At 41.7% G+C, this 26,059-nt stretch overlaps 1 protein-coding gene across 5 annotated transcripts in view; it reads right to left on the minus strand.

The window, feature by feature from the left end:
• The window catches only part of mid2 (midline 2), a 154,037-nt gene that overhangs the window by 79,246 nt on the left and 48,732 nt on the right, over window positions 1–26,059 (minus strand). For 3 of the 5 annotated variants that reach the window (XM_022188985.2, XM_051954265.1, XM_022188973.2), the window contains exon 3: window positions 385–1,280. In XM_022188985.2, the coding sequence (XP_022044677.1) occupies window positions 385–1,224 (840 nt within the window). In that variant the 5' untranslated portion in view covers window positions 1,225–1,280. Of the gene's footprint in view, window positions 1–384; window positions 1,281–21,163; window positions 21,306–21,382; window positions 21,665–26,059 lie in introns of those variants that run through there. The other 2 variants (XM_022188978.2, XM_022188983.2) reach the window with 2 other exon arrangements.

The raw sequence follows: 26,059 nt of genomic DNA on the forward strand, positions 1-26,059 counted from the left end.
GTGATCTGTCTTTCTGCCCTTCTTGCTGAACAAAGGCTGGTGTCTATGATGCAATTTTTGGTAGTGCTGAAAGTTCACTGTCAACAGAAATGCACATTCCCAAGGCAGGAATGGATGGATTAAAGATTCTGCAGTTTAGCAAACTGCGCACAAATACTAGAATGAATGTTGCAGGCTATGCATGGGAACCGCTTTGCTAAGATGGGAATAGTTTTGACGCTTAGCAGTAAATCTAAATTATTTTCCATCAAATTGGTCGCAAGCTGTGACTTACCGTACTCCACAACACAGAAGTAGAACAACATAAACTATGGACAGCACACAGAGGTTGTTGCTGAACACCTTATCGCATGCGTTGTAAACTAAACGACATGGAGGACTAACCTTGAGTTTGTCGAAGCGCTCCGTGAGTGAGGACACCTGGTGCTCTCTGTGGCGTCCCACCAGCTTGCAGAGGGCGCAAATGAGCTGGTCATCCACCAAGCAGTACATGTTGACCTTCTCATTCTCGTGCTCCAGGCAGGTCAGGCCACGGATGTGAGTGTCTGGGACTGGCTCCACGAGACGGTGGCTGGTGAAGGGCTTCTTGTTGGGGTGTGTTGCACGCAGGCAGCGGTCACAGTACGACACCTCGCATGTGACACATGTCTTGACAGCTTCACGTGGCGGATCCTGCTCGCAGAACTGGCAGCTGATACGTGGATCCATCTTAGCAACAACAGCTGGGCTGTGGTTTGCGTTGGTGTGGTTGGTGTGATTGGCGTGGTTGGTGTGGTTGGCGTGGTTGGCGTGCGAGTGGGAGTGGCTGGAGGTGGCTGGGCTGCCACGGGCACTGCCTCCACTTGTGCCACCACCACCGCCAATCGTTCCAGCTATTGTACCGCTAATGGTGGCGGTGTAGGGCCGCTGCGGCTGCAGACGCCGGCTCTCGGTGGGGGAATTGGGGCCGCTAAGGGAGGCCTTTTGAAAGCGGTCAATGATGTTCTGCAGCGTCACATTGCGCTTAAGGCCCTCCAGGCCGCGGTGATTCAGCGTGATGACGTAACGACAAGTGGGGCACTGAAAGGCCGAGATGGATTCGAGGGGTTTGCTGGTGGAGCAGTGAGACACCAGGATGCGGTGGGCACAATTAAAGCACAGGCTGTGGGCACAGGGCAAGAGCAGGGGGTCTTCAAACAACTCCAGGCAGATCGGGCAGGTCAGCTCAGACTCCAGTGTTTCCATCTTCAGTTGAACCAATCTAAAGGTGACATCAAATCCCACAGAAGCTGGCCAATTACCTGTGTGAAGAAAGAAAGAAATATATTCAAATAGGCCTTTAATTAGATGGTACTTCATGGGCTACGTTTTACTGAACAAATCAGCATGAAAAACACATAACTCATCAGTTTGCATGTTCACCCATTTCTGATTTTAACTGAATCAGCTCCGAGATGCTGGCTTCAGGTAAGACGGACTGGCCTGTGCAGATTAAGTAGATCCACCACTAACACACTCATTTTCTTGTACTATTATTGAAAAACTGCTCAGTTTGCACAACTGTAGAGTCAGCTCCCTTGTTCGAGCTTTTAAAACAGGATTTCTCTTGAAGAGTCTTATGAGAAGCGAAATGACTGAAGGAACACTGAGGAACAAGACAGAGGTTGGCTGAATGGTAGGGAAGAAGTAAAAACCAGTGGAGTGAAGAGACCAGCAGAGAAAAGAAGAAACAGATATGCACCAGAGCAGCAAAGAAGGACAGAGAAAAGGATCTTTGCATTTCCTTGACTTGTAACTTCACAGTTTTTTTTCGTAAGCTCACCTTGACGTATCAATAAATGCTTAACTCCAGGAAAATTTTTAAACTTTCAACTTTTAAAATGTGATCCCAACAGCAATTTTATGCAGGGCAGTGAAAACAGGGGCAGAGCCAAGCAAGAAAATTGATTTAGGATCCTCCCCCTTGTTTTGCAGGCCCTCCAAATCTCAGCACCTGGCAGCCTGCATATCAAGCTGTTTCTCTGCGGTGGCCTTAAAATCACTGACATGAGAAATCACTAATAACCCCCACCCCCTACTCCTCCACCCTGCTGATTCAGTGGCATAGGTGCACAGCTTGCAGTGGCCATCTATCCTTTAAAGGAAACAAACCAGGGACCATGAAACTGCAGTATTAAACGAGACAACCCCAGATAGACGACAGTGACAATTTCATTAAGCGAGGTTGTTCCCGAACGACTGCCCTTGTCTCCCTGCGTGCCAGTCATGCAGGATTTACCGATGACTCAATTTTAGTGGTTACAGCGAATTAAGATAGAGCAAAACCAGGTAAGCAAATACAAGAGACATTAACGTGATTGAAACGTTTTCTACATCCATCTAAAGACATTTCTCAGAGATTCAAAAGCAAAAAGAGAGAAAGTGCTGGGATGAAATGCATGAGCACTTTCTCACAATGAGTGGCTGAAAGTCCGTTCATCCAGTCATGGAGCATTCAGTCTCCTGTTTTTCCATTTGAATTCGAGGCTTCACACCTACCACTTGACGAAAAGTAACTACAAAACACAGCCAGACATCGCATTAATGTGGCATTGTTGGCTCTTTGTCACTACAGACAGTGTTACATCAGACATAGGGAAAGATTTTTTAAAACCTCAAAGATAGTTCAGTGCATTGTAACTGGCCTCATTTTTTCCCCTCAATCTATCTTTTAGTGACTATAATATAAAAAATTGAATTTTTTCTTAGCCCAAAATGATATCTTTAGTTTGCTTGTTCTGTCCAAAAGATAAAAACAATTACTGTCATACGTGATAGACTGCACACAATTCTTACACAATTCATGCTAAAGCCACAAAGAGTTTAGAGTTTTTTTCCCCCCACAACAACTATTTAAAAATAGTTGAGGTGGTTTAGCTGACTCAATATCGTAGTTATGCAACAACATGCATTGTTCATTGTGCAGCTGGGTTGATGCTATTACCTTAATCAGTTCAGCCTGACACCAGATGGATAATAAAACTCACAGCTTATTGCCAAAACACCTTGCTGAAGAGTGACATCGTCCTCATTAAATCTGATTCTCATATGGAGGAGCAATAAATTATCTGTGACCTCCACAGCTCATAAGTTTATTGTTCTGTGACACTATCCCAACTTGGCAGTACACATTCAGGAGAAGTATTTAAGAACTTAAAAACAACGATCCGCAATCTGTGGAACCATCAAAGGACCGGCTGAAGACAGGCGTATATAAAGACGGAAACAAAGCAGAACAGCTTAAACTCATTTGTACTAACTAAAATCTCCTCCCTTCTGCTGCGCCAGACACAATGCCTCGACACCGAGCTGTGTTCACAGCAAACATGATTTGAGCAGCACTTTTAGCGCTTGAGAAAGGCACTTAACTGAAGAAAGTAGTTACACACATGCAGTGGCTTTGTTACGAAATTCATTATCTGGAAAGGAAATAAATAACTTCCCACAGCCAATCATGCACATATTACGCTGATAAAAGGCAAAGGGCATTGTGTTTGTGTGCAAATAACTGTGTGTTGGAGTATATGTTGTAGGTGCATGTCTGTGAGAAAGCTGTGCGTACGTGTGCACGCACACATATCCTCCTCCAATGGCCACCTTGGCTGCAGTTTCTCATATGCTTTATGTGGTTGTTATCACACAGCCTGGCCGTGTTTGAATAAAGAGAGATTTCAGCCGCAAGTTACCACTGAGAAAGTCAGCATAAAGTTCTGCTTCATCAGGCCAACAATAGGTCTAATTTATCTCCATCGTATCACATGGTTGATAACCCAAGGCAGACAAATGGGAATAACAAGAGAAATGGGATATGGGAGGAGGTGATGTGGAGAGGCAAGGACAACTTTTAGGACTTGTTGATGACAACCAAGGTCAATGGCTCTTTAGTGTGCAGACTGAAGGTACAAATGAGACATAATTCCCAATGTCTAGCCTTTACACTATACATAAGCATTAGCCTGATACTTCTACTGTGCCATTAGTTCGCTTGTCAGTAAGATTATGAAAACACTACCCATCAGACTTTCCTCAGACTTGATGGAGGGAGTATTTTTTATGTTAATTCTAGTGCAGATCTGAATTTCTTTCCTCAGTGTTTCAAACTTTCAAGGCAGAGCACAGGTGGAACACTGCACTCTCCAAATGCTTTTTTAGGCTTCTATTTCAATACATTTTACACTGGAAAGAAAATGAACAAATGTATTCATTCAGCAAGCCAGATGTGGGTAAGAAACACATTTGTTTCACATTTTAAAATATGCAAAATCGACTACTTCCTACTAGATCAACTTTCACACAAAATTCTACCAAAAATCTGTGTTTTATAAGCAATGAAGTTCATGTGACCAAGAAGAGATTTAGGGTGAGCAGGAGTTCAGCTGCACGACACTGACGACACTTCGGTGGTATATTTCAACAAGAAACAAGGCACGCATTCATTAAGCTTCTCTGGACAGATGCTGATTCAGATTACTGCACAATCATGTGAACTTTAATGTAAAGTTACGCGCAGACAGCAACAAACATGATTACCAAAAAGGAAATTCAAGTCAGTGAATAATTTACTGTTAGACTTCGTTTTCTACAAACCATGCCTGTTAAATGAAACTAAGTCACACAAATCTCACAGTTCCTCTCTTGTACCCAGAAATAAACCGTATGTCAATTTGCCAGACTGTAAATCTGTCAAGGAAGCTGCGTCAAAAGAGAACAAACCCTCGATTATCAAGTCCGTTGGGTCATAAGACAGTGTTTGGTCAACAGGTTGTTTTTTCATAATTGTCCAATTCAAGTGTTGCCTGAATCAGCAGTCTCACTTTATTCCTGAGGACAGAGCTCAACAGCACAGCTTATGCTGATGTTAATGTGACTGTGTTTAACAGAGCATGGTGTTATAATTAACACTGAGCTTTAACACACCATCAGCAGGCCCATTAAGCTTTAGCTATGTCACTCTGGGGAGACAATGCCGACTATGATGGGAGCCACTTAGGGACTGTATCGCCAACGTCATGGCAAAGGCGTTCTGTTGTGCAGACAGGCTGGCACGGACGTACAAACACACAGACATCCGCAAAACCATGAGCGCACACAGCCAGAGCAGCACATTTGCAAGCACGACGTCTTTCTGCCTCGTTGTCTCTCTTCATCTGCCATTCTTGTTAAGGTGAAGTGTCCCATCTGGAAGGAGAACAGCTTGAGGTGGTGCTAGAAGAGAAACAGACACGGCACCACACAAACCCAAGCAGACACACACACACACATAGGCAGCCATAAAGCAATAACTCTGATCTATTGTTTTGCGCTGATTATTGTAATAAGATTTTGGTCTTACTCAGAGCTTTTAGCGAAGCAGATAAAAAAGGAGGACATGACTGATGATTCATTAGTCTGTAAAGAAGCTTGATACACACACTCAGACTGTAATTTTTTTTATCTGCTTATACTCCACACCTTTACCCAGCAGTTGTCTTTTGTGTGACTTTATGGAGGCTTATGCTTCAATTAGATCCAATAAATGTGGCACTAGTAATGAATTCCACTAACAGATCGCATGACATGACCTTGGGGAATGTCCCAAAACAGAAAAAAGTGAAGTCATGCTTTCTGTCAGTTCATTACCTTGCAAACACTGAAAACAATAAAAGAGGCAATTTATTTATTAAAAGCACAGTCCCGCTCCCCTGGGCGTATGCTCGCATGTGTATGCATTCAGTTTGCTGACGCATGCATCAGTCTACAGAAACGACATTCGCGGAACAAAGATGATTATCCTTGTATAAACAATCTCCTTGTAAAAGGCAAATTGCTCCCGTCTGAATTGTAGTCGCACAGCTGCAGAGCCAGAGCGGGAGCTTAAAGGACACTTGATGATGGTGGGATGAAAGGGGAACAGTCGAAACAAATCACCACACCTAGACCTCTGGGCCAAAGATACAAGTGTGGTCTCACTGCAGCAGTTCTATTTATTTTCCAAAAGAGTATTGTCAAAAGCACAAAAGCTCAAATTGTTGCCTTCCTTGTTAATAATGTCAGTGACTTTTATTTGCAATAAAGTTTTTCGCTTATAAATCACATGCTTGGCTGTTGCATTCTCTGTGAATTTTGTATATTTATTTATTAGGGCTGCTTCATTACTTGAATATTCTAAACTCCCAAAAGCAAAATCACTTTTTATTTAAAGCCTTTTATCTAGACAAACTGTATTTCATTGGATAATGCAGCACGGTGCGGAATTTAAACAAAGGTTTATGTTACAAGTGCAAAACTGCAGGTTTAAAGTGGCAACTGCAACAACCTAAAAATAAATATAAAATAGGGCTTTCTTTCTATCAAACATCTGACAGCGAAAAAGTTTGGTCCATATAATAAACAAAGTGAAACATGGACATAGTGGATATTTAACAAGCACAAACTGACCGAAGCAGCTTCTTTTCTCCTTATTGTGCAACTGTTGTCTGACGCTGCTCTGATTTCTTAAAAACAAATCACAAATTCATAACACAGCTATTATTTTAAACTATATAGTAGGTTTGCTGTGGCTATATTAGCTTAGCACTGACTGCTGATTATCGTGTTCAGTCGTCTCTGATGACAGAAACAGAAAAATATGTGAAAAAGAACAACTTTAAAAAGAGTTCAGCTCTATCGAAATATAGAAGCCTTTATGTGAGAACAGAGAGCAAGAGAAAAGTGAAAAGATACAGAAACTTTGTGCTGAATAGTGCCTGTGTGTTTTCTCCTTTGTGCTAATCAGAATGTCACAGACATTTTGCACAGTGCTCAAATTTTCAATTTGCTTCGTGATCATTTGATGTACTCCTATACTGTCAAGACCTTGGGCCTTTAGAAATGTTTACAGTCTGATGCAGCTGCCATTGTCTTACATAGGAACAGTGACTGCAGCTGAAGAAAACATTGAAGAAAAATAATGTAATAATAGACAAAGTAAGAAAAACATAGATACAGATTTTTATCATTGAAGTCATTGATTATGCCAACTAAATGCAGCAGATTTACTTTTAAAATGGTTTATATATATTAACAATACAGTTCCTAAAAAAACTCATCTTCCCATTGGGATTAGAAACTACTAATCTAATCTAATCTAATCTAGACAAAAACACACCGTATATTTATTGTTTTTCCTTTCAAACCTTGGAAAGTAGAAAATACAAGTAATGTTGGTATACCAATTTGACACAAGCGATGAATTTTACTTTCTTTATTCAAAGTATTTCACTTTGAAAGGGGCACAGGGAGGCGCGACCAGAGACAGATGTTAGACATCTATCAACCAGACTTGCTCCCCTCAGAGGGGAGCAGAATGAAAGATTACTTCCAGGAAAGGTGATGCTTCAGTGCAAGGTAGATTACATGGCTATTAACAAAGAGTTGTTAACGCATCTACATCCATACGTGTCTCTCTAACAAACACATGCTAATGACAGATGCACCTAGACACGCAAACGAAGCAACACACTGAGAGGTTCTTTGAGAACTCGGTCACTTCTCCAGTTCCAGCTGCCTTCATTAGTGACAGTTGGCTCGGACTCAATTCTGTGACAATCTGTAGTGAATCACCAATTTTTATAGTCAGACTGACAGTGTATACCTCCCCTCAACCCACAGACCATCACGCAATCTGCACTCCCTGCACTCTCTGCTGTAAGTGTACCTTGGATCTATCAATCACACCAGAGTGTGTCAATCACAGGGTTTATCAGAGTGAAGGAAGAGGAGCCCAAAATCACATGGTTGAGGTTGGAAGGCTCCAGAGAGGAGCAAGATGACAGTAAACAAAAGTATCACAGTTTTGAGTCCTTTTGATGGGGTTCTGGAAAAAAAAGTTTATCCCTGTGGGATGCTAACTCCGAGGAAAAAAGACAGTATTCCCATTTGTAGCACTTTTCTTGTATAAATAAGTGGGTTTTAAAAAAGCTGACACAATACTTTTCAACAAATGCTTTAAAGAAACTGTTAATTGAAGCCACAGGCAGAGAGGTAATTTACCACATTTACTGCCCTCTAATTTACTGTAAGGGATGGAAAAAGTCAAACGAGGGTAAAACTTTCCGAAAGGTTCCAAACACTTCTCCTGTTTTGGAGTAAATACTTGTTTACTGTATGTCACAGCACACAAATGTATTTGAAATGTCATAGTTCACAAACAGGCAGATGGAACAATTTGTAAAAAAAAAAAAAAAAAGTCTGGAAATCTTGGATACTATGCTGATTTACTTTCTTGCTGAGTTAGAGAAGAGGATCCATATCATTTTCGTCTTTGTACACCAAATAGCTTAGCAAAAAGAGTAACGATTTTATTTTCATGTGGATAAACCAAAGTTTAAACAACAAAAAAAGTCACTTTTCCCCAGTTTCCTCTGACTGCCTGGCAATGTTTGTTAGCACACACTAACAAGCGTCTGTCACTTGTTTCCAGATTGCCAATGTTCACATTTCACACGATGCACATATTTTTTTGTTCCATTTATTCCTATTTTTTGGTTGTGTATGGACTAAACAAATGAGACATAATGTGTTAATCTACAGACAGCTTTATAGAGTCCAAATTAATTTTCCTCACAGGAACAATAAAGTATGCATCCGTCACACCACACACCAGCTTAATTCGGGATACAGAAAACGTTCCGGACAAACAGTTGCTTTAATACTTTCACCCTAATGTGCATAAGTACAATATTTGTTTGCTGTCAGGGTAATTCTCCACACTGGCCCGGCGCTAAATGAAGACATATGCTGTTTAACTGACAAGCCCAGCCTGCAGTCTGTGACCTCAATCTGCTGTGGACCTGTTGTTATGCAGAGCGCATTTCATAAATATCTCCAACCAAGGAAGAGGTTAAAGATGCTAATAACAAATGAAAGGCTTTCTCTGCTTGCTTGTTCAACAGTAACACATTACTAATTAAAAAAAAAATGCCTGGCAGAAAACAGAAAAATGAGGCTTGAAATTTTTATGCGGCAGGGAAATTGTTGAAACACGGCACAACAAGATGGTGGTCTGATTTCTCTCTCTGGCTTTCACACTGCGTTTCCCACTGAAACAAGGAGCTTTCATTCATTACTTTATGGGGTAAGCAAATGTTACGCCCTGAGCCAACACGTGCATTTCTACAGAGAATGACTGGCCTGTTTGTGAGATGTTGAATCACAAACTTTTGCACATTTTCAGGGAGGTACGGGTACTAATTAAGGGTGCACACCTTTAACTGACCAATAAAAACACCCGAACATAGCACTGCTGTATGAATCCTTTCATTAGTGGCAGTGTTAGCAAACATAACTCCCAAGCCCTTCCCGTGGCATTTACCCTAATCACCTTAGCTGGGCATTAAAACCAAAAAGAAACAGGACATTGTTTGGGTGGAATAAGAGGAATTCAGTAGCATTAGTGGACTGAAATGCTGGCAACTTTGAAGGCAATTAATTTTTAGCGACTGGGGTTAAAAATACCTCAAAGCATGAGACACATGTCAGGACCAGGCCCTGCTGAGTTTTGCCAGACACCAAGAGACTACATTTATTCACCACTATGGTTTTGGAAAGAGGAAACTGGGCAGCTCCAAAAATAAGAGCCCTCCAGCTGACCAGAACACACCAGGAACTGTGCATGTGATTATATGAGAGGAATCAAGTAGCACATCAAGACTGCCATTGCAGCTGGGGAAAAAAAAGAAATGTTTAGCACATGAGAAATTTGCCAATGTTCTTTTGGTCACACTTGTATTCTTAGTCTTCCTTCATATTTTCCTCTTTTCGTCCTCTACTCTCACTCTTCCTCCCACCTCCACTTGCCCAATCTTTCCTCCCTCTCCTTTTCCTGCCCCCCCCCTCCCCCTCCCCCCCTCTCTCTCTCTCTGCAGCAGACCTCAGAGCAGGCTGGTTTCATCAAACATGCGATTCCTATTCATAGAATGTAAACAGTAATGCAGCCAAGCTGGTGTTTCCATTTCACAGGCAGCGTAGTCGAGCAGTCAGGCTTACGTTTAACCCTCTCACTGCTACACGGGGGGCAGCTGCAAATCCAAAATCAATTCCAAAATAAATCCAGTTCATATCTCAAAGTATTATCCTGTCTCCATCTTATATCACATTTATCTTCAGATTCAATCTTCAGGATTGGTGTTTTTTTAGAGGATCTATTCATTACAGTTCGATTCCAAGCTGCTTCCACAATTAATTTCTGTCCAATATTTGCTTCAAATGATCTTGTCTCAGATAACCGGGCAGAGCAAAGGAAAAAAAAGGCCTGGTAACATTTATTTATTATTTTTTTTGCAATTGCCTGACAAGCATGTGACAGGCATCAAGGTCAGCCTGCACTCTTCCACCACTTTAACACAGTATTAAAAAGGCAGCAGGCAGAGCTGTACCAGTTAGCTTTCCCATTCCCTGGTTACCAATGTTAGTGCTTGATGGGCAAAACATGGCTCAGGACTCCGGGGAAAAGTTATCTCAGTTCACCTGGCTATGCCTCAGTCGATCTCACGGAAACCCCAGTCATTACGTAAGAGTGCCAGAATTTCTGCAAAAGCAGTACAGTAAAGAATTGGTGTGTTAGTCCAAAGTAAGTTGAGGGCATTGACATAATGTGTGATAAGTAAATCTAATTATGCGTGTGTGTATGACTGATGACATAATTGTCTACTTTAATTAGTTTTTTCCTGTACAAAGCATACTGGCAGTACAGGTTTTGTGTCCTGTACTGAATAAAAGATAGAGTTGAAGGACTGAAAGCTATAAAACACAGAGATCAAAAGCAAATTAAATGTTTCAGGACAGTGTCAGGAATAAACGTAGCAATTTTATTTTTCAAATATATCTTACATTTTATTATTTTAAAAACAAATACGAAAATAATTCATGACATTTTAGTATATTTTTAATTCTTTTACCCAGCTCTAAAGCAAGGGGAAGAGTGTGTATATTGACATCCCACCTTCGTTTTGTGTACAGGTATTTAAATTGGACGTTGAGTGCTGCTACTCTGCTGTAACGCTACATAAAATTAGCTATGCTGGTGCATTTGGGATAATGTATTTTTTTTATTCTGCCTCTCTGAGTTACTTATGCATACAGTCTCTAGTGGATATAAAACAGCAAGTTGTTTGGTCTATATGTTCAAACGCGACTGTGACTCACAGTAACACTGACTTCCCTGGCATGTCATGTGTGTATGTGTCAACATCCAGCACTACTTCACTTTTAGAGCTGCGTTGGTTTCTTAAATTCTCTGTGCTGCCTGACAGCAGTGCTGATGGAGGCTCCATTGTGTGAAGGACATTTGCTGATGCAAGACACTGAAAATGAAATAAACAATCAATTCTTGTCAAGCGCAAGGCCAAGCCAGACTTGCTAATTGGTTTAATACATTTATACTTGAAAGCAGACCGAAATGAGATTTGCACAGAGTTGTGACAGTGAATAGAACACACCTCCTCTCCTTTAGCCTCTACTTAATACCTCTGCCTGTTACTGCTTGGCAGCCTGTGGGTAATAAAGTTAATACTGTCAGACGTCGTCTCATCAGCTCTCTGAGGCTCCTTTGCTGTGCTGGAGAGCCTTATCAGGCCTCAACACAACACTGTAGCAACCATGCCCCTGCTTCACTTCATACTGCTTCCATTATTCATGTGCATTTGCCCAGGTGAGAACAAACCCGGGATCAGAAGTTGGCAGAAGAGCTTATTAGATATTTAGACGAGGCTGAGCATGCTGGAGGGAGCACAGGAGGAGGAAAGGGGGAGAACAGAAGTGCCACTAACAGTCAACAAAAGTAAAAACATTATTAGTAAGAAGGCTTCGGACCCACTGGCAAGAGTTTAGGTTGTAACCTGCTGACCCTGGCAATCAGTCTGGTCACACAGACTGCAGGCAAGAGGACTGCTCCGTGTAGTTCCCCTCCTTAAAATCTGTTCGTCCTTGTAGTGAGCTTACACAACTTTGATACACTTGGATTCTTAAGCGTCCTTGGGAAAGATGATGAGCCTCAAGTCGCTTCCAATGGGATGCTGGCACCTTGTATGGCAGCTCTGCCACAACTTATGGGTGAGTGTGTGTGAATAGGTAAGCAAAGAACACAGTTTAAAGCACTTTGGAATTTAAAGTTGAAAGACTATGCTATGCAAGCTTGAAAAAAAACATCATATGTATGTAAGTGTGGATTGTCTTAATTTATATTACTAGTTCAAAACTGACTAAGAGATGGATCCAGAGCTGTTCTTAGAAACAAATATAAATTTCTGTCTTTAGGTAATTCAGTCTTATTATCTTGGTCTGTCTGTCTCCGCTATTTAAAAAGATTGAAATTATGAACTATACTTTCTTCTTGATCCTCAGGCTGCTAAAAATCCCTCTAACTACTCAGCTGGCTTTCATACACAAACAATATTGACTAGCACTTTGAAAACCAGCTCACCTTGAACACTGTGCAAGAGACATATCATTATTCAGCTTCAAAAACTCCACCAAACTCCATCAAAACTAATATTTCGGAGCAAAGCAACTCTCCTACATGCATTCCTGAAGCTAAAACGACATAAAATAAGACGACAGAGTGAAAAAGCACAAACTTCAGAACTTGAGAAATCTATTGTCTTGCCTTTCAGAAAACAAACTTGCATCTACTGACACTTGACACCAACTCAGCTTAAATTTTTCTATGTTTTTATCTGACTGTGTGCGGATATATGTGCACAAAAGCATGGTACCAAGTTAATGGCTTACCTTTTACTGGAATTTTCTATAAATATGCAAATTTACTCCGTGTCGTGTGAAAAAGCAATCTACGCACCACATAAACAGCACTCTCAGCTTCCGAAAAGAGGATGTTTTCAGCGGGAAATTGCATTCTTGGTTCCTCTGCACCTATAGAAGACTGGAAAGACTGTCAAGAAAACAATAGCCCTCTGAATGAAGATTGACGACATATTCTTGCAAAGTTTTCCAATTGTGAAAAACAGCTGACAACTATAAATGCAGCATATTTGTACTCTAAATGAGCAGGCTAACTGATCCATGAGATGCCAGCCACTTCATCAATAGCTTGCCAAACTGTATTAATGAATGATGTCATCCATGCTTGCGCTATTGATTCTGGAGGAGTCAGATCCCCAGGTCAATACTGAGGTCTGAAGAGCATGAAAAATTCTGACTGTCCATACGACAGTAATCCTTATTAAGAAGCACGTCTCGCAAAAAAACAAAATAAAAAAACATCGGCTGTGCTAGTAGACTACAATGCATTTGATGACTTGACATAGTAGAGTTTGGGGCTGTTTGTCTCTCTACTGCAGCAGTTTTGCAAAATAAAAGCCAAAATATTTCAGGAAGAGAAGAAACTGCACTCTTGCTGCTACAGATTCTGGTAGTCAGCGATGATAAGATTGAGACAACGGTAACAAAGAGCCAAACGGAGAATGCATCGGTGGTGAATGAATGTGCGAGTCCTCGTGTGTACGTGCTACCTAATGTGCATGCTGCTTCCTAAATCTGCCTCCACCGGCAGCTGAGGTTCAATCTTCCAAACTGTCTGTGCAGCCTGCCAGGCGAGGGAAATAAATTTATACGCCTGATACAAAAGATAGTACAGATGAAAGACTTGTTGGAGTTGTCTCGGCTGAATCATCCATAACCCCATTACATAGAGATGGAGCAACTAACCTTGTTTTGGGGATGACTCTGTCTTCGTCTCTCTCGTTCTCAGTGGGGGTGGAGGCAGAAAAAAAACAGTGTGAAATGACAAAATGAAATCGATGATTTAATATTTTAAAACCCCAGATGGTTTTTTACTCTGATATGTGTGGCCTCGGTGTAAAAGACCTGACTGCCTCATCTCAGGCTGCACGTTGTAGGACCACGTGTGCCCAAATGTACATTACATGTTCTGCATTTATCCAGATGCAAAGGTAGTTAACTGGACTGAACTGAGCTGTCAGTGGTGAGAATAGGCTGCTTGACTAAAAGCTAATAAACACCAGCCTTCTTGCTCTAAGTACAGCATTCACCTTGGGCCAAAGTCCATACATTTCCCACAACATAATACATCCAGGAGGGCCATTTGCCACTTCAACAGTAGTAGATGGCACCATTAATAAAGCAGGAGGCATTTGTGAAGTGTTACTAGGCTGTTCAGTTATTCATGGTGACCGGGTGTCAGGGAGAAAGAGACGGAGAGATAAAAAAAATACACAAGCAAACCAAAGGGGAAAAAAATAAAATCTCAGAGAGGTCAAAAATAGATCACACACTCAGAGAGAAAAATAAAAAGAGCAATAAAGACAGAAACGGTGGAGAGGGGGAGGAGAGGTGGGAGACCTTGCCATCAGCGTGACCCCAGGGAGGGGGTTCCTGTCCTCTATCTGGCTCTACAAAGTCAGAGCCTTCTATTTATACAGCACTGTAATGTTTGGCATTTCCTTCAAGGGGGGAGAGTTGGAGCCATTGTTTTGCTTGGCTGCTGTTCGATTGGCTCAGCACGTTCCATGCGCCGAAATGTCAGCGGCTTGCAGCTTTATTTGTTCGATTAGCTTTATTTATCACTGATAAACAATCATTTCTTCCTTCTCGAGATGGGAAACCAGCGGTGGATGGAGGAGCTCAGACAGCCATTTGATGGATTACATTTTTTCCACCTTTAGTGAAGCACTGATATGAGACTTATTGTGTGTATAATACAACATAACTGTCAAAAGGCAAATCTGAGCTTGCTGATTGCCGCTCTATTATCAATCACACTGCGATGATATGAAACATATAATCATTGCAAACACATTTGCACTCTAAACTTAAGCAGCGGACAGCTTCCCTGACAATATGATTCTTTTCGGAAGTCACACAAAATGAGCAACTAGTAATGAGTTACGTATGAAAAACACACAAGACGCTAGCCAACTATTTGTCCTCAAAGGCCTTCTTTCTTGACTTTTTAGTGCCGCTCATATATAGTGACATTCATATCATATGTAATGTACAATCTGTAAAAACAACAACTTAACTGGTCCTTAAAAAAAATAAAAAAATAATACATTTGAGGAAAGCAGATCGATATGTGCCAGAATCCCAAAAAGTCTAATGTGAAAGTCCACAATTAAAAGGCAGCATTTACCTGGGCTATAATGGAACTAGTTGTCACCCGCTCTCTAAAATATTCTAAATAATGTGTTTGTGAAAACAAAAACACACTCTGTCCTCGGCACAGCCCCACAACTGAAGCTGACACGAATCAATAGGTTGTTAGTTAAACAATAGCTGCCCAACGTTGCCGGCTTTTTAAAAATAGCCAGTCCCCGGGGCACTGCAAAACCAAAGAGAATAATTGTCAAGGTTAACAATGCCTACTGCTATATCAATATTGAACTGAACCAATGGCCTGGAGACTGAGAAAAGAACTCAGTCTAAGGGCTTTTTGCTAGCGGCAAGTTCACAAGAACTCCTACTCACAGTTTTGATAGGTCTGGATAAAATGGCCAGCGTCAGTGGAGCAACATTATATTTTAAGTAACTGTGTTAAAATATAACCTGCTGCAGGCACGGACAGCTGATCTAAGCGTAGTAGAGGGTCTTAAGAGAATATCAGACAGTCCTAAAGATCACTGTAACTCACCTATCAACAAGAAAGAGAGGAAAAGAGCTGCTTAAAGACGGAAGGTGTTTCTTAAAAATGCCTGCCGGGTGGATGAGTGCGCATGATGAAAGCCTGTATGTGTCTATATGGGAGTGCATGAGTCAGTCATGGATTTTTTTCTCCTTCTCTAACCCTCTGACTTTTGTCTTTGCTCTCTGATCCGTGTAGCTATTAACCCTCCCCAGAATCCTCCAAACGCCCTTGAAGCTCAAAAATCGTTTTTCACGCCTCCTCCTGTGTACACCTACCTTCTCGATCTGTCTCTTTATAGTTAATTCTCTTCCTCTGCCTGCATTTTCCGTGCCCAATCCCTCTATTTTTATCACAACTGCATCCTGGCTTGTGCTGGGGAGAGGGGATGCTCATTATAGCAAGCAACACACATCTGTTAAATGACCAAGAAATAAAGAGAGTCAGACTTAGTGTTACAGTTTTCCATTATAGTGGGAAACGCTTGCGAAAACAATTTTTTAAAGCAGTGATGTGTGAAGCAAGGTGGAAGTCCGTTTTAAAGACATGTAAATCAAAGAATTTTTGATATTATATCAAGATAATCCTTTAAAAAAATCAACAAAAACAACCCAAACCTAAAAACCTCACAACACTACACATACATGCGACATTTAACGATCCCCAGGTCACACCACTTAGAGAGAGGTGTGGTACAATCTACCCAACAGCGAGGCTTCTGGTGTGGACACCATGATGTCAGAACTGGGCCTGAACCCCGGCTACTGGTGCCAGCAGGTGAGATCATGGGAAACATGTGTATTGCTGTTGGATTCACAGGCAGCTGGCTTTTAACTAGTGTGGCTGAAGATTGGCCGCCTCCTCAGCTGCTGCTGTTAGATCCCACAGTTTGTAACGACACAAGATAAGGCCATGACAGTTCGTTTAGTTCAGCTCAGACCACCACACAAATATTTCAAGTAATCAGGTCTTCATGCACGCAAATCATAATGGAATTAGGGGAAATTCGAAAAGGTTTGCACCTCTGTACAATGACTTACAGCAGAAGAAAAGATGATCTAGGACACTGCCTGCCATCAGAGGTAGAACAGACAGAATGAGGCACTCTAAGTTGCAGAAGACAGCATGTAGAATTTGGCATGACAATGTTTATATTTTAAGCAACCTAAGATATTAGTCTGCAAAACATCTGTTCAGGATCTATTGAGAGAAGCAGTTGGCAGCAGGACTGATCAGCAACCTATGGGCACAACCTTTGGATTGCAGCTCCAACGTGTTAAATACTGACCAAATAGAATGTAATTTAACTCTAGGACGCCTCCAGCAAAGCAAATATCCATTGATCCTTTCCAGAGCACAGTAAGCAGAATGAAGACAGCGGAGTGGAGCGCCGAAGCTCAGCATTAACAAACAGGATCGCCTGAGGAGCACATATTTCAGCAAAACTGTTCCCAACTCTGGTGGGGTAGACACAATAATTTCCTATACTGTCTTTTTTGTTTCAAAAGCACTGCATCTGTGCAGCATTCTAGATAACAATAGCTTTCCCTGGCACTAGTGTTCTCACCTGCTTAAGATATAACAACAACACAGTGGAGCACTCACCAGACAGAATTCTAACACCCAACCAGCATAAGCATAAAATCACATAAACAGTGTTTTTGGCCAGAGGGATAAAGTTTAGCAGTGGGGTGCCACGCATGAGTAGTCTTTGCTGATCTACATGCAGTGCAAATGTATCTGGGAGACAGGCTATGCTTCTCTTGGCAGGGACCTTCATTGCACTCAGCGCAATGAAGAGATCAAAGGAGTCTGGAGACAAAAACAGGAGGCAATCTGTCACAGCATACATCCATCCATGCAACGTCTGCGTCAACTCCCACATTCGTCCCCTTGATCAATGCTATATCACATAGAAACCATTTCCTCTAATGAATGATCCCCAGTCAGACTTAGCAATCTGTTAGTTTCATTCGATCGCTCCACTTTTCAGAACTCACCACCGCAGCCTTCACATGTGCATTAATGTATATGAATAATGTGAAGAAAGAAGTAGGTGGTCGTAAATTCTTCCTCATGCAAATCAGTTTGTTCTTAGAAGTAAGTTTAGTGTTGGTAGAGGAGGGGAGGAGTTTTTTTATTCTTAATACACAACTACCAACAGGATGCGTCTCTTCCAAAACAGTGTCTGGATAGGGCCCTGCTGTTTTGACACTTCCCATTTAACATAGCTGCTTGTTAGAGAACCCTGTGGTTTTGTTGCACTATTTTTATACATTAATGTGCAGATGTATTTTGCAAAAAGAGCTTTTGTCAGTGCGTGTGCATTGGCATTTGCTGAATACACCTCACGGCACCCTGAAGAGCATTCAATACTGTGATTACGCTTACTTCAGTGCTCCCAAACCATCCCTTCTGCACTCATCATAAAAACATGTCCTCTTGGGAATTACTACAAATACAAAACAGAGAAGGAAAAAAGATGGTATTTCACTCTACCTCAGCAACACATACAATATAACATAACAGCACATTAAAACCAAAGCCTGATTTAGGCCAAACATTTGCCAATGCAGAACAGTTTTTTAGTTTGTGTGTGTGTGTGTGTGTGTGTGTGTGTGTGTGTGTGTGTGTGTGTGTGTGTGTGTGTGTGTGTGTGTGTTTTTTAGCGCATTTACTAACCGTATGTTGCAAAAACAGGCTAAAACTCAGGAACACATAGTTCATTAAAGGATGTCTGCTTGCTGGGATGATTTATTTGAACTGTTGAGAAGAATTAGTGGAATTGCTGTGTTCTACATTTGTTGCGGAAAGCTGGAACACCGAGACGAATGGCGAGGCGTGGAGCAGAGGGCAGGGGTTTTAAAACGTCAGGGGTTCAGATACGTGGCTTCTCTTGGTATGTGCCTCGACTACATGAAACTGACCACCTCAGTGCAAACACATTCTCACACTATGGTATTTAGGTGCCAGTTGCTGCTGTCATGAGGCTTATATATATATATATATATATATATATATATATATATACATATATATATTGCTGGCAGCTGTAATAACTTCAGACTGACAGCTTGAAGGTATCAAAGTTTCTTCAAGGTAAATGGAAGACTCCTCAAGACATTTTAATGTCACTTGGAAGTAAATACAGGACTCATGCCACCTCTGAAATCTAGATGAAAAGAAAGTTCTCTCGGGGTGCATGTGGACTTATTTCTAAGCTGATATTTCATTTTAAATCCAGTATTCAAGGATTTTTGACGACTTCTATATATATGAAAAAGATAATAAAATTTAAAATCGATCTCACCAACATATGGTTATGTTCAGAAATAACTGACTAAAAACATAACCAGAGGGCAATCCTATTTATAGTTGAAGCAATCAGCCTGTAACAAGTAAAGACTTGTCTACTGCCGTTTTCCTCAGTTCAGTGAACTGCTGTATATTGCCATCAACACCCTCTTATGGTGTGATTGTTGCATTTACTGTACAAAAAGTCGAGAAAAGTGTATTATTGGTGGAATATTTCAGCTCTGTTTTGCATTTCTTCATAACAAGGAAAGTCTCTGGTAGCAACATTTTTACGATGTCAGACTTTCTGCTATCCAAACCATGACTGTTACAAGGCATCCTGGATTAAAACCTTGTCTTAATGAGTAATGGTAAATGTACCTCCTTTGATCCGTTAAATTCAGTCTTACAGCCTTCATCATTGGATGACAATGTTTTGTTTTTTTTTAACTACTACTTACTTTTAATCCCTTTGCTTTGCTCAATGAATAGACAAGTATTCATGCACAATAGGTCAAGCAACACAGGTTACTCGCAGGTAAACAGTCAGACACAAAAGGGAGCTTTGTGATTTGCCTCAGGGCACCGACAGGGAACAACACCCACTTTTTCACAGAGGTAAAGAGAGAGAGTTGGATGGAAAGAGAAGGGAGAGGGGAGAACAATGAGAGAGAATGAGAGGGATAGAGGGAAGGAGGATGAGGAAGAGGGTGAGGTCACAGTAAAGTAAAGATAGGAAAGCGAATGTGTGGCATGTGAAGGTAAAAGCAGCAGCTCAGAGCGATGACTCTGCCTATTTGAATCGGAAACAAAGATGAGCATGCTGATGTGTAATCAGCCTCATGAGCCATGTTGTGTAATGGTATGAGACAGTCAGCTCCAAGGCTTTAAAAGAGAACTGGGTAAACTACTACTACTTTACTACAACTACTACTGCAGAGCACTTATGCACATTGCTGATTGGATTTGTGCTTTTATTCCACCTTATCGCGATTTTGCGACATTCAAACAGTTGGCACTGGGATGGAGAGAAAAAGAGAGAGAGAGAGAGAAAGAGAGGCAGACTATCAATCTGGAAACAGGACTTAAGATTCAGCAAAGAGGTGCTGATTTAGGTAAAAGGTTACAGGAGAACAAAAAAGCCGCAAACTACTGCAGACATCCAACCTGCCAGACAGTCATCTCATAACAACAATGGTGACCTTCCTTGTTAATGCTGGCCAACACAACCGGCATACAGAGGCTTTCAAAGCAGCCCAACAACAAGCCTGTTTCCTCTTAATGTCAGCTGAGCTCAGCAGGATTATCAGAACTCAGCCGACTTCAATGTTTGGCATTCGGCACCGCACGGGATGAATTATGTGTAGTGACACTTCAACACTCTGCCGATGACTTTGTGCATCTCATCACTATTTGACAGGATATCAATTCTTGGGCAGCGGCTCAGTCTAACGCTACCCAGTGGCAGAAATCAGCTGGATTCTTAAGTCAGTACACTGATTTAAGATGGAATAAAAAAAGGAAAGGATTCACTCGTATAAAAAAAGAATATACATTAGACTGTTGTGCCTTCAGGAATTCTAAAAATGTGCAGAGGGATTAAAGTCATAATAACACAGGAAGTTTAGAGATATTCTTAAAGAAAAATAATTACCTAGTCCTGTCAACTTCACTAGTGAGCATCAAAGTCTCAAGTTCAGCAAAAAATTGACAGCAAATCCTCCTTTTCTGTAGGAAGCCCGCTGATCTGGAGAAAATGAGGATGCCTTAAAGACCCTTATGAATATATTATTCTAAACACAACCGAAATAAGCTGTAAACGTCCTAAGTGTGTGTGTTTCATGGCCAGTTTGCTGCTCTCCAGCTGAGCCTATGAACCTCCTTAAACAAGCAATGTGACAGCAACACATGATTCTCTCAGCTTAATCATTCTAACAACAGTCTGATGCGCAGCAGAGACCCAAACTGGAGCTGCCGTATGCTCTCACAGGAGTTCAATGAGGTTCACTGTCATGACATGTCACTGGATAACATTCCGACAACAACAACAACAACAAAAAAAAAACTATATAAAAGCAATGTTTCGCCACCAAAACGTGTATCAGTTGGAGAACCTCTTGTTTGGAGCGCTGTCCCTACATGATCATATCAGCTGTAGGTCCGCGTGTCCGCGTGTCTTCAGTGTTTTCCCACACACGCGAGAAAATCTGCACAAGCGCAAGTTTGATATCCTACCTCAGACATGCTCATGCGTGTTACACTCGGCTCCATGTCCGAAATTCAAGGCAACACACGTCAAGAGAAATCCCAGTGGACGGTGGGAATAAAAACCATTTCTGATCCCGGGCGCTTCTTTCACCCCCACGGCGCGTCTGCCACAAACCATGAACCCCCCCCAAACACAGCCAGACACCTCAGAGCGCGGAGGGAAGGGGAGGGGTTTCAGACACCTACCAGCTTTACATGCCCAACACTCTTTTCTTCTGTCATCTTGAAAGTAGCCCCGGAATGAAAACACAGGAGGGTTGGACAGAAAAGAGGCTGAACAGAGCCGGGACTCCTTCTCTCTCCGCGTCTGATCCAAAAGGCGCAGCGGCAGCACAGGCAGCAGCAGCAGCACAAAAGAGGGGGAAAAAAGATAATACACCAGCCTGGTGCCTTCAGTGTGAGTCGGGCTGTACCGCTCTGCTGGCGACAGCTCCCAGGCAAGCGGAATATTCAACTTTGGAAAAATGAGAAAGGGAAAGAGAGCGAGAGAGAGCGAGAGAGAGAGGGGAGGGAGGGAGGCAGACAATCACAGGAAAGCGGCTCCTCCTACCCATACAATACAAAAAGCAAAAGCCAGCAGATAGAAGCTTCACTGCGTTGAACTGAGCAGCTCTGGACACAAGTGTCATCAGTGAAACCCAATTATTAGTGCATGTGTGTGTGTATTCATTTGCAAACCACTAGCAACTCTGTTTTTTTTTCTTTACACTTTGTTGGGCAATCATATCTCTAGCTAAGGTGATAACTGTTTACTTAATGAAACAAAATCAACTTCGTTACCTAGCAACCAACACTACTGAAATGCTCAGGGGTCACAGAGAGAGGTCACAAGATTCACCTCTACAGAAGCAGTTATAGATTAGTTTTTTTCCAGCCTGGGTGACGAATGAATTAATCGCTCTTCATTTCTTATTCTGGAAAAATGATGCAACGGCGGGTAATAAAAGCAGGCCTCAGATATATTCAATATCCCGCGTTGCTCATTGTTATCAGTAAGTAAAACAGCTAAGTGGTACCACGTTCAACTGCAAAGAAAAAAAAAAGGGCCCAAAGGCAGCAATTAGAATATTCATAGATTTAAACTAGAGCAAAATTGGTTTATATTAATGGAGATATCACACTTTAATGTCCTGGATTAATTACGTGATCCTGTGTGCGTGTGTTCCAAGCAAAACCTGTGCATTTTACTCTTTTATGACACCTTTTTTCTTACTTGGCAGTAGGTTATTTGTCCCCCCCGAAAACATTCCTATCACATTCCTACAGGTTATCTCACATACTGGACACATGTGGAACAAAATATGCCAGAGAATCAATCGCTTTAACTTTGTTCTGGAGAGCTGAGTGAGCTGCCCGTGTCTGCAGGTGTGTGTTCTGCTGCTTTGGTGGTAGTCTGTGTGTGCGGAAACAATGCAAAGGTTAAGTGGTTTTACAGAGTTTTCCAGCAGACTACTCCAGCATGGTGTTGCTGCTCTCTGCCAGCCCTGCCCTGCCCCCGTCCGACCTCACACTCCTTTTATTAACATTTCACCCTCGTGCACTGCTCCCCACATGCACTGAGGTTGCCCTGTATTAAAAGAAACAGTGCAAGAATAGTCAGAATAATGTATTTTTGATGACTTGCCATGGTGGCTAATTTCTGTTTACCTTTGGTCAAACTGAAAACACACATTTAAAAGGATTCATGCGAATTCTGCGGTTTTGGAGGGCCGCAGGGAGCTCACGCAACTCGCTGTTCACACGCTGTCTTGCCCGTTTTGTGCACCTCCTTGATTCTCTACAGTGGAGATGAAGAGTGCAAAGTCAGCCCATAGAGCCGCAGCAGCGTCATTAATGCAAACGCACAGTAGGAAGGCTGCTGTGGGTAAACAGCGCCAGACAAGGTGTGGCCTCACAAGCAGGTGTGTTCTCCGTCTGTCAACAAAAGACATCACAAAGCATCTGAGCATCTGTCTGTTCCTTTAAGCTCACTGCTTACTGTATGTACATGCTTCCCTATGTTGGATATATCTACAAACACAGCTGCCAGGTCTGTTCTTGTCTTGATAACTGTTTGTGCCTTACCTCTTTGCCAAACCCTGACTTCCTGACTGCAGCAGTGCTGACCTACCAGAGTGTAAATCGTTCTGCTGATCTGCTCTGCGCCCTTAGATACAGTCTATCTGTCATCTGTCTCTCTGCTTGGCCTATTTTTCATCAAGATACTGGAAACGCACCGCAGTGTCAAGGTGGTATTACCTGACAAACAGGTCAAATGGTATTTCAGTTTGATTACAGAACCAACAAACATCACATTTTGTTTGCTTGGTCAAAGAGGCCAACCTAAATTGCACCTTTGAAAACAGTATCCATCACGCCAAGAAGTAAAGACGCTTATAATTTACTCAGAAAAATCTGCAAATATATATAGTTTGACTTGTTTGCAAATGATTATCATGTGCTTAATGTCATAAGTGTGATGTAGATTACCGTATAATTATTTTTTTCATGACTGCCATATATGTGAAGTTATTAAAAGCACACTCTTTCTTGAGCATGTGGTTAGAGAAGCTACATGTGAATATTGCTTTAATTCTCAGCGGGAGTATTTTGGAAGTTAATAGGTCTTTTACCCTTTGAGCCTGGCAGAACGGTTGGCTGATTGACTGCACAGACTAAGCCTGGATTCAGCCTCAGGCATCCATCAGTGCTGTCTTCACTCACTGACCACACTGAACATCTGAATTTCGTGTGACTGACTGTCATCTGCAGCTTCAACGCTGAGCACTCGAAATGAACTCAGCAATTTGTGGGTTGGACGGTACTAATGTATATTTACTCAGAGTGTGTATAAAGCAGCTCTTTTCTCCGGTGCCGCGATTGGCTGAAGGATGGCTATTGACATTTTGTTAGAAGCCTGTTTCTTTATTTTTCTCTGAGTCACTTGCATTATATCATACTGCTTTGTGATTACGGCAACTATATCAGCAAATATACAGCTGATAAAAATGGATTACAGTCTTAGGATTTCAGTCATAAAGTGAAGCCTTTAACTTACTGCAGATAGTGAACTTGAGCCTGCCATTACATTCACATGACATACTCTCACTCAGCATTACACTGCACTCTTTTGAATGTGACTTAAGCCACTGGTCAGCCATCAGATAGCACACTTCTTGCCTGAAAGCTACATGTGTGTCCTCACATGCTGCTCTCACCACTGGAGAGTCTCTTCATACTGTATCTCATAAACCACCTTGCACCTGTAGCTTCTAACTTGAACTTCCCCTAAGAAGGAAATTATCCCCAATCCCTGCAGTGCTGGGTTTGCTTTTTCATTGTGGGAAATGATGAGGTCAGGACCTAAATGTCAGTGACATCCAGGATCTACATATACATAATACTGAATTCACCACAAGTTGGCTGATGTATTATTTTACAGTTTGAAAGAACCCAATGTCAGGCTTAAGTTACCAATTTATATATTACTTTTATGTGCAGCTGCTTCATTCATCACAGAACATCAAACTATCCTTAACATAACTAAAATATTGTTTGCAGATGTAATCATCAGATGGCACAAACACCGACAGGAACATTAAAAATCAGAGTGTTTCATTTCAACTGATACCTATATTCACTGATCTTTTAAAACATATGTTTCAAATCGAGACCAGCAGATTCGGCCACCTGTGTTTCAGTGTAATTGCTTTATATAAATCATTAAACACAGGTATTAATTTTAATGTTAACACAATAATGAAAAACAGTGATTTTTAGTCACTGGGGCACAGAGGGTGACCAGGGTGAAGTCGCTGCACCATGTTGAGGTAAAAGTTCCAAGTGGCTGACCAGGATCAGGTCTCACTGGACAGAGATCCTGGACGCAGTTTGACAAGTGAATCAGTCCTTGGAGGGTATTAGTTGTGCACGGACAGGGGCAACAAGAGGCTCAGGAAACTGCAGACTGGCACACCTCATGGAAATCAATGGGGATAGCAACGGATGGCAAAGAGGCTCCACTATCACAGTATGTTAAACTATTCAGAACCATGGTGGTAGCACAACTGGGGTTTGTTCATGTCACCAAACTTTGCCTTTTCATTTTGTGCCCATGGTAGTTTGCATCCGACGCATTTAAGCGAAACTATCAAACATTCTATTGGATTATTTTTTTATTGTTACTGATGAAGTGTCTAATTGGCCCGATAAGCTTTCCTGTTTCTGTTGTGTGCCAGGATCAGAAAGTCTCGACTTTGACATCAACGTTGCGTGTCAAAACAATTACAAACAGCAGCTAATGAATACTACAGCAATTCTATGAGCTGTTCTTTATGTTGTTCGTGACAATGTTAGACTGCCACTAGATGAGGACATCAAGAGGGAAGACAACAATGGTGCTTGTTGTCCTCTCCAAATGTAGCCAATCAGCATCGTCTTCTCACAGTTGAACCAATCAGCCTCAAGCCCCTTGCAGCAGTTTTTCAGAGCCCAGGGCTTTTTTTCTTTTCTTTTCTTTTTACCCCAGAGTAGGCACTCTTTTCTATGCCCCAAAACAGCCCTGAGGTCCACGGTTGTTAGTGGGCAGTTCCTGAGATCAGAACACAAAAGTTTGGCCAGAAAGCTTTTTGCATTCGAAAATGGCTGATTTGCTTTGTTGTTTTATTAATACATGTGTACAAGAAAAATTAATTGAAACCACTTTTATATGACTGTATATAAACAAAGGGGATTCTAAGAAAACAAAGACATGATAGAAACAGTGATGAATCCATATGAAAGGCAAAGGGCCAGTGACAGAATTAGGACAAGCTGGAGGACTGAGGCTGCTGTTGACAGTAAACACACTAGCCACTGGAGACTTGGCCTCACTATTGTGCTGCT

This window comes from Acanthochromis polyacanthus, chromosome 10 (genome assembly GCF_021347895.1).
Source record: "Acanthochromis polyacanthus isolate Apoly-LR-REF ecotype Palm Island chromosome 10, KAUST_Apoly_ChrSc, whole genome shotgun sequence".
NCBI classification, from domain to species: domain Eukaryota; kingdom Metazoa; phylum Chordata; class Actinopteri; family Pomacentridae; genus Acanthochromis; species Acanthochromis polyacanthus.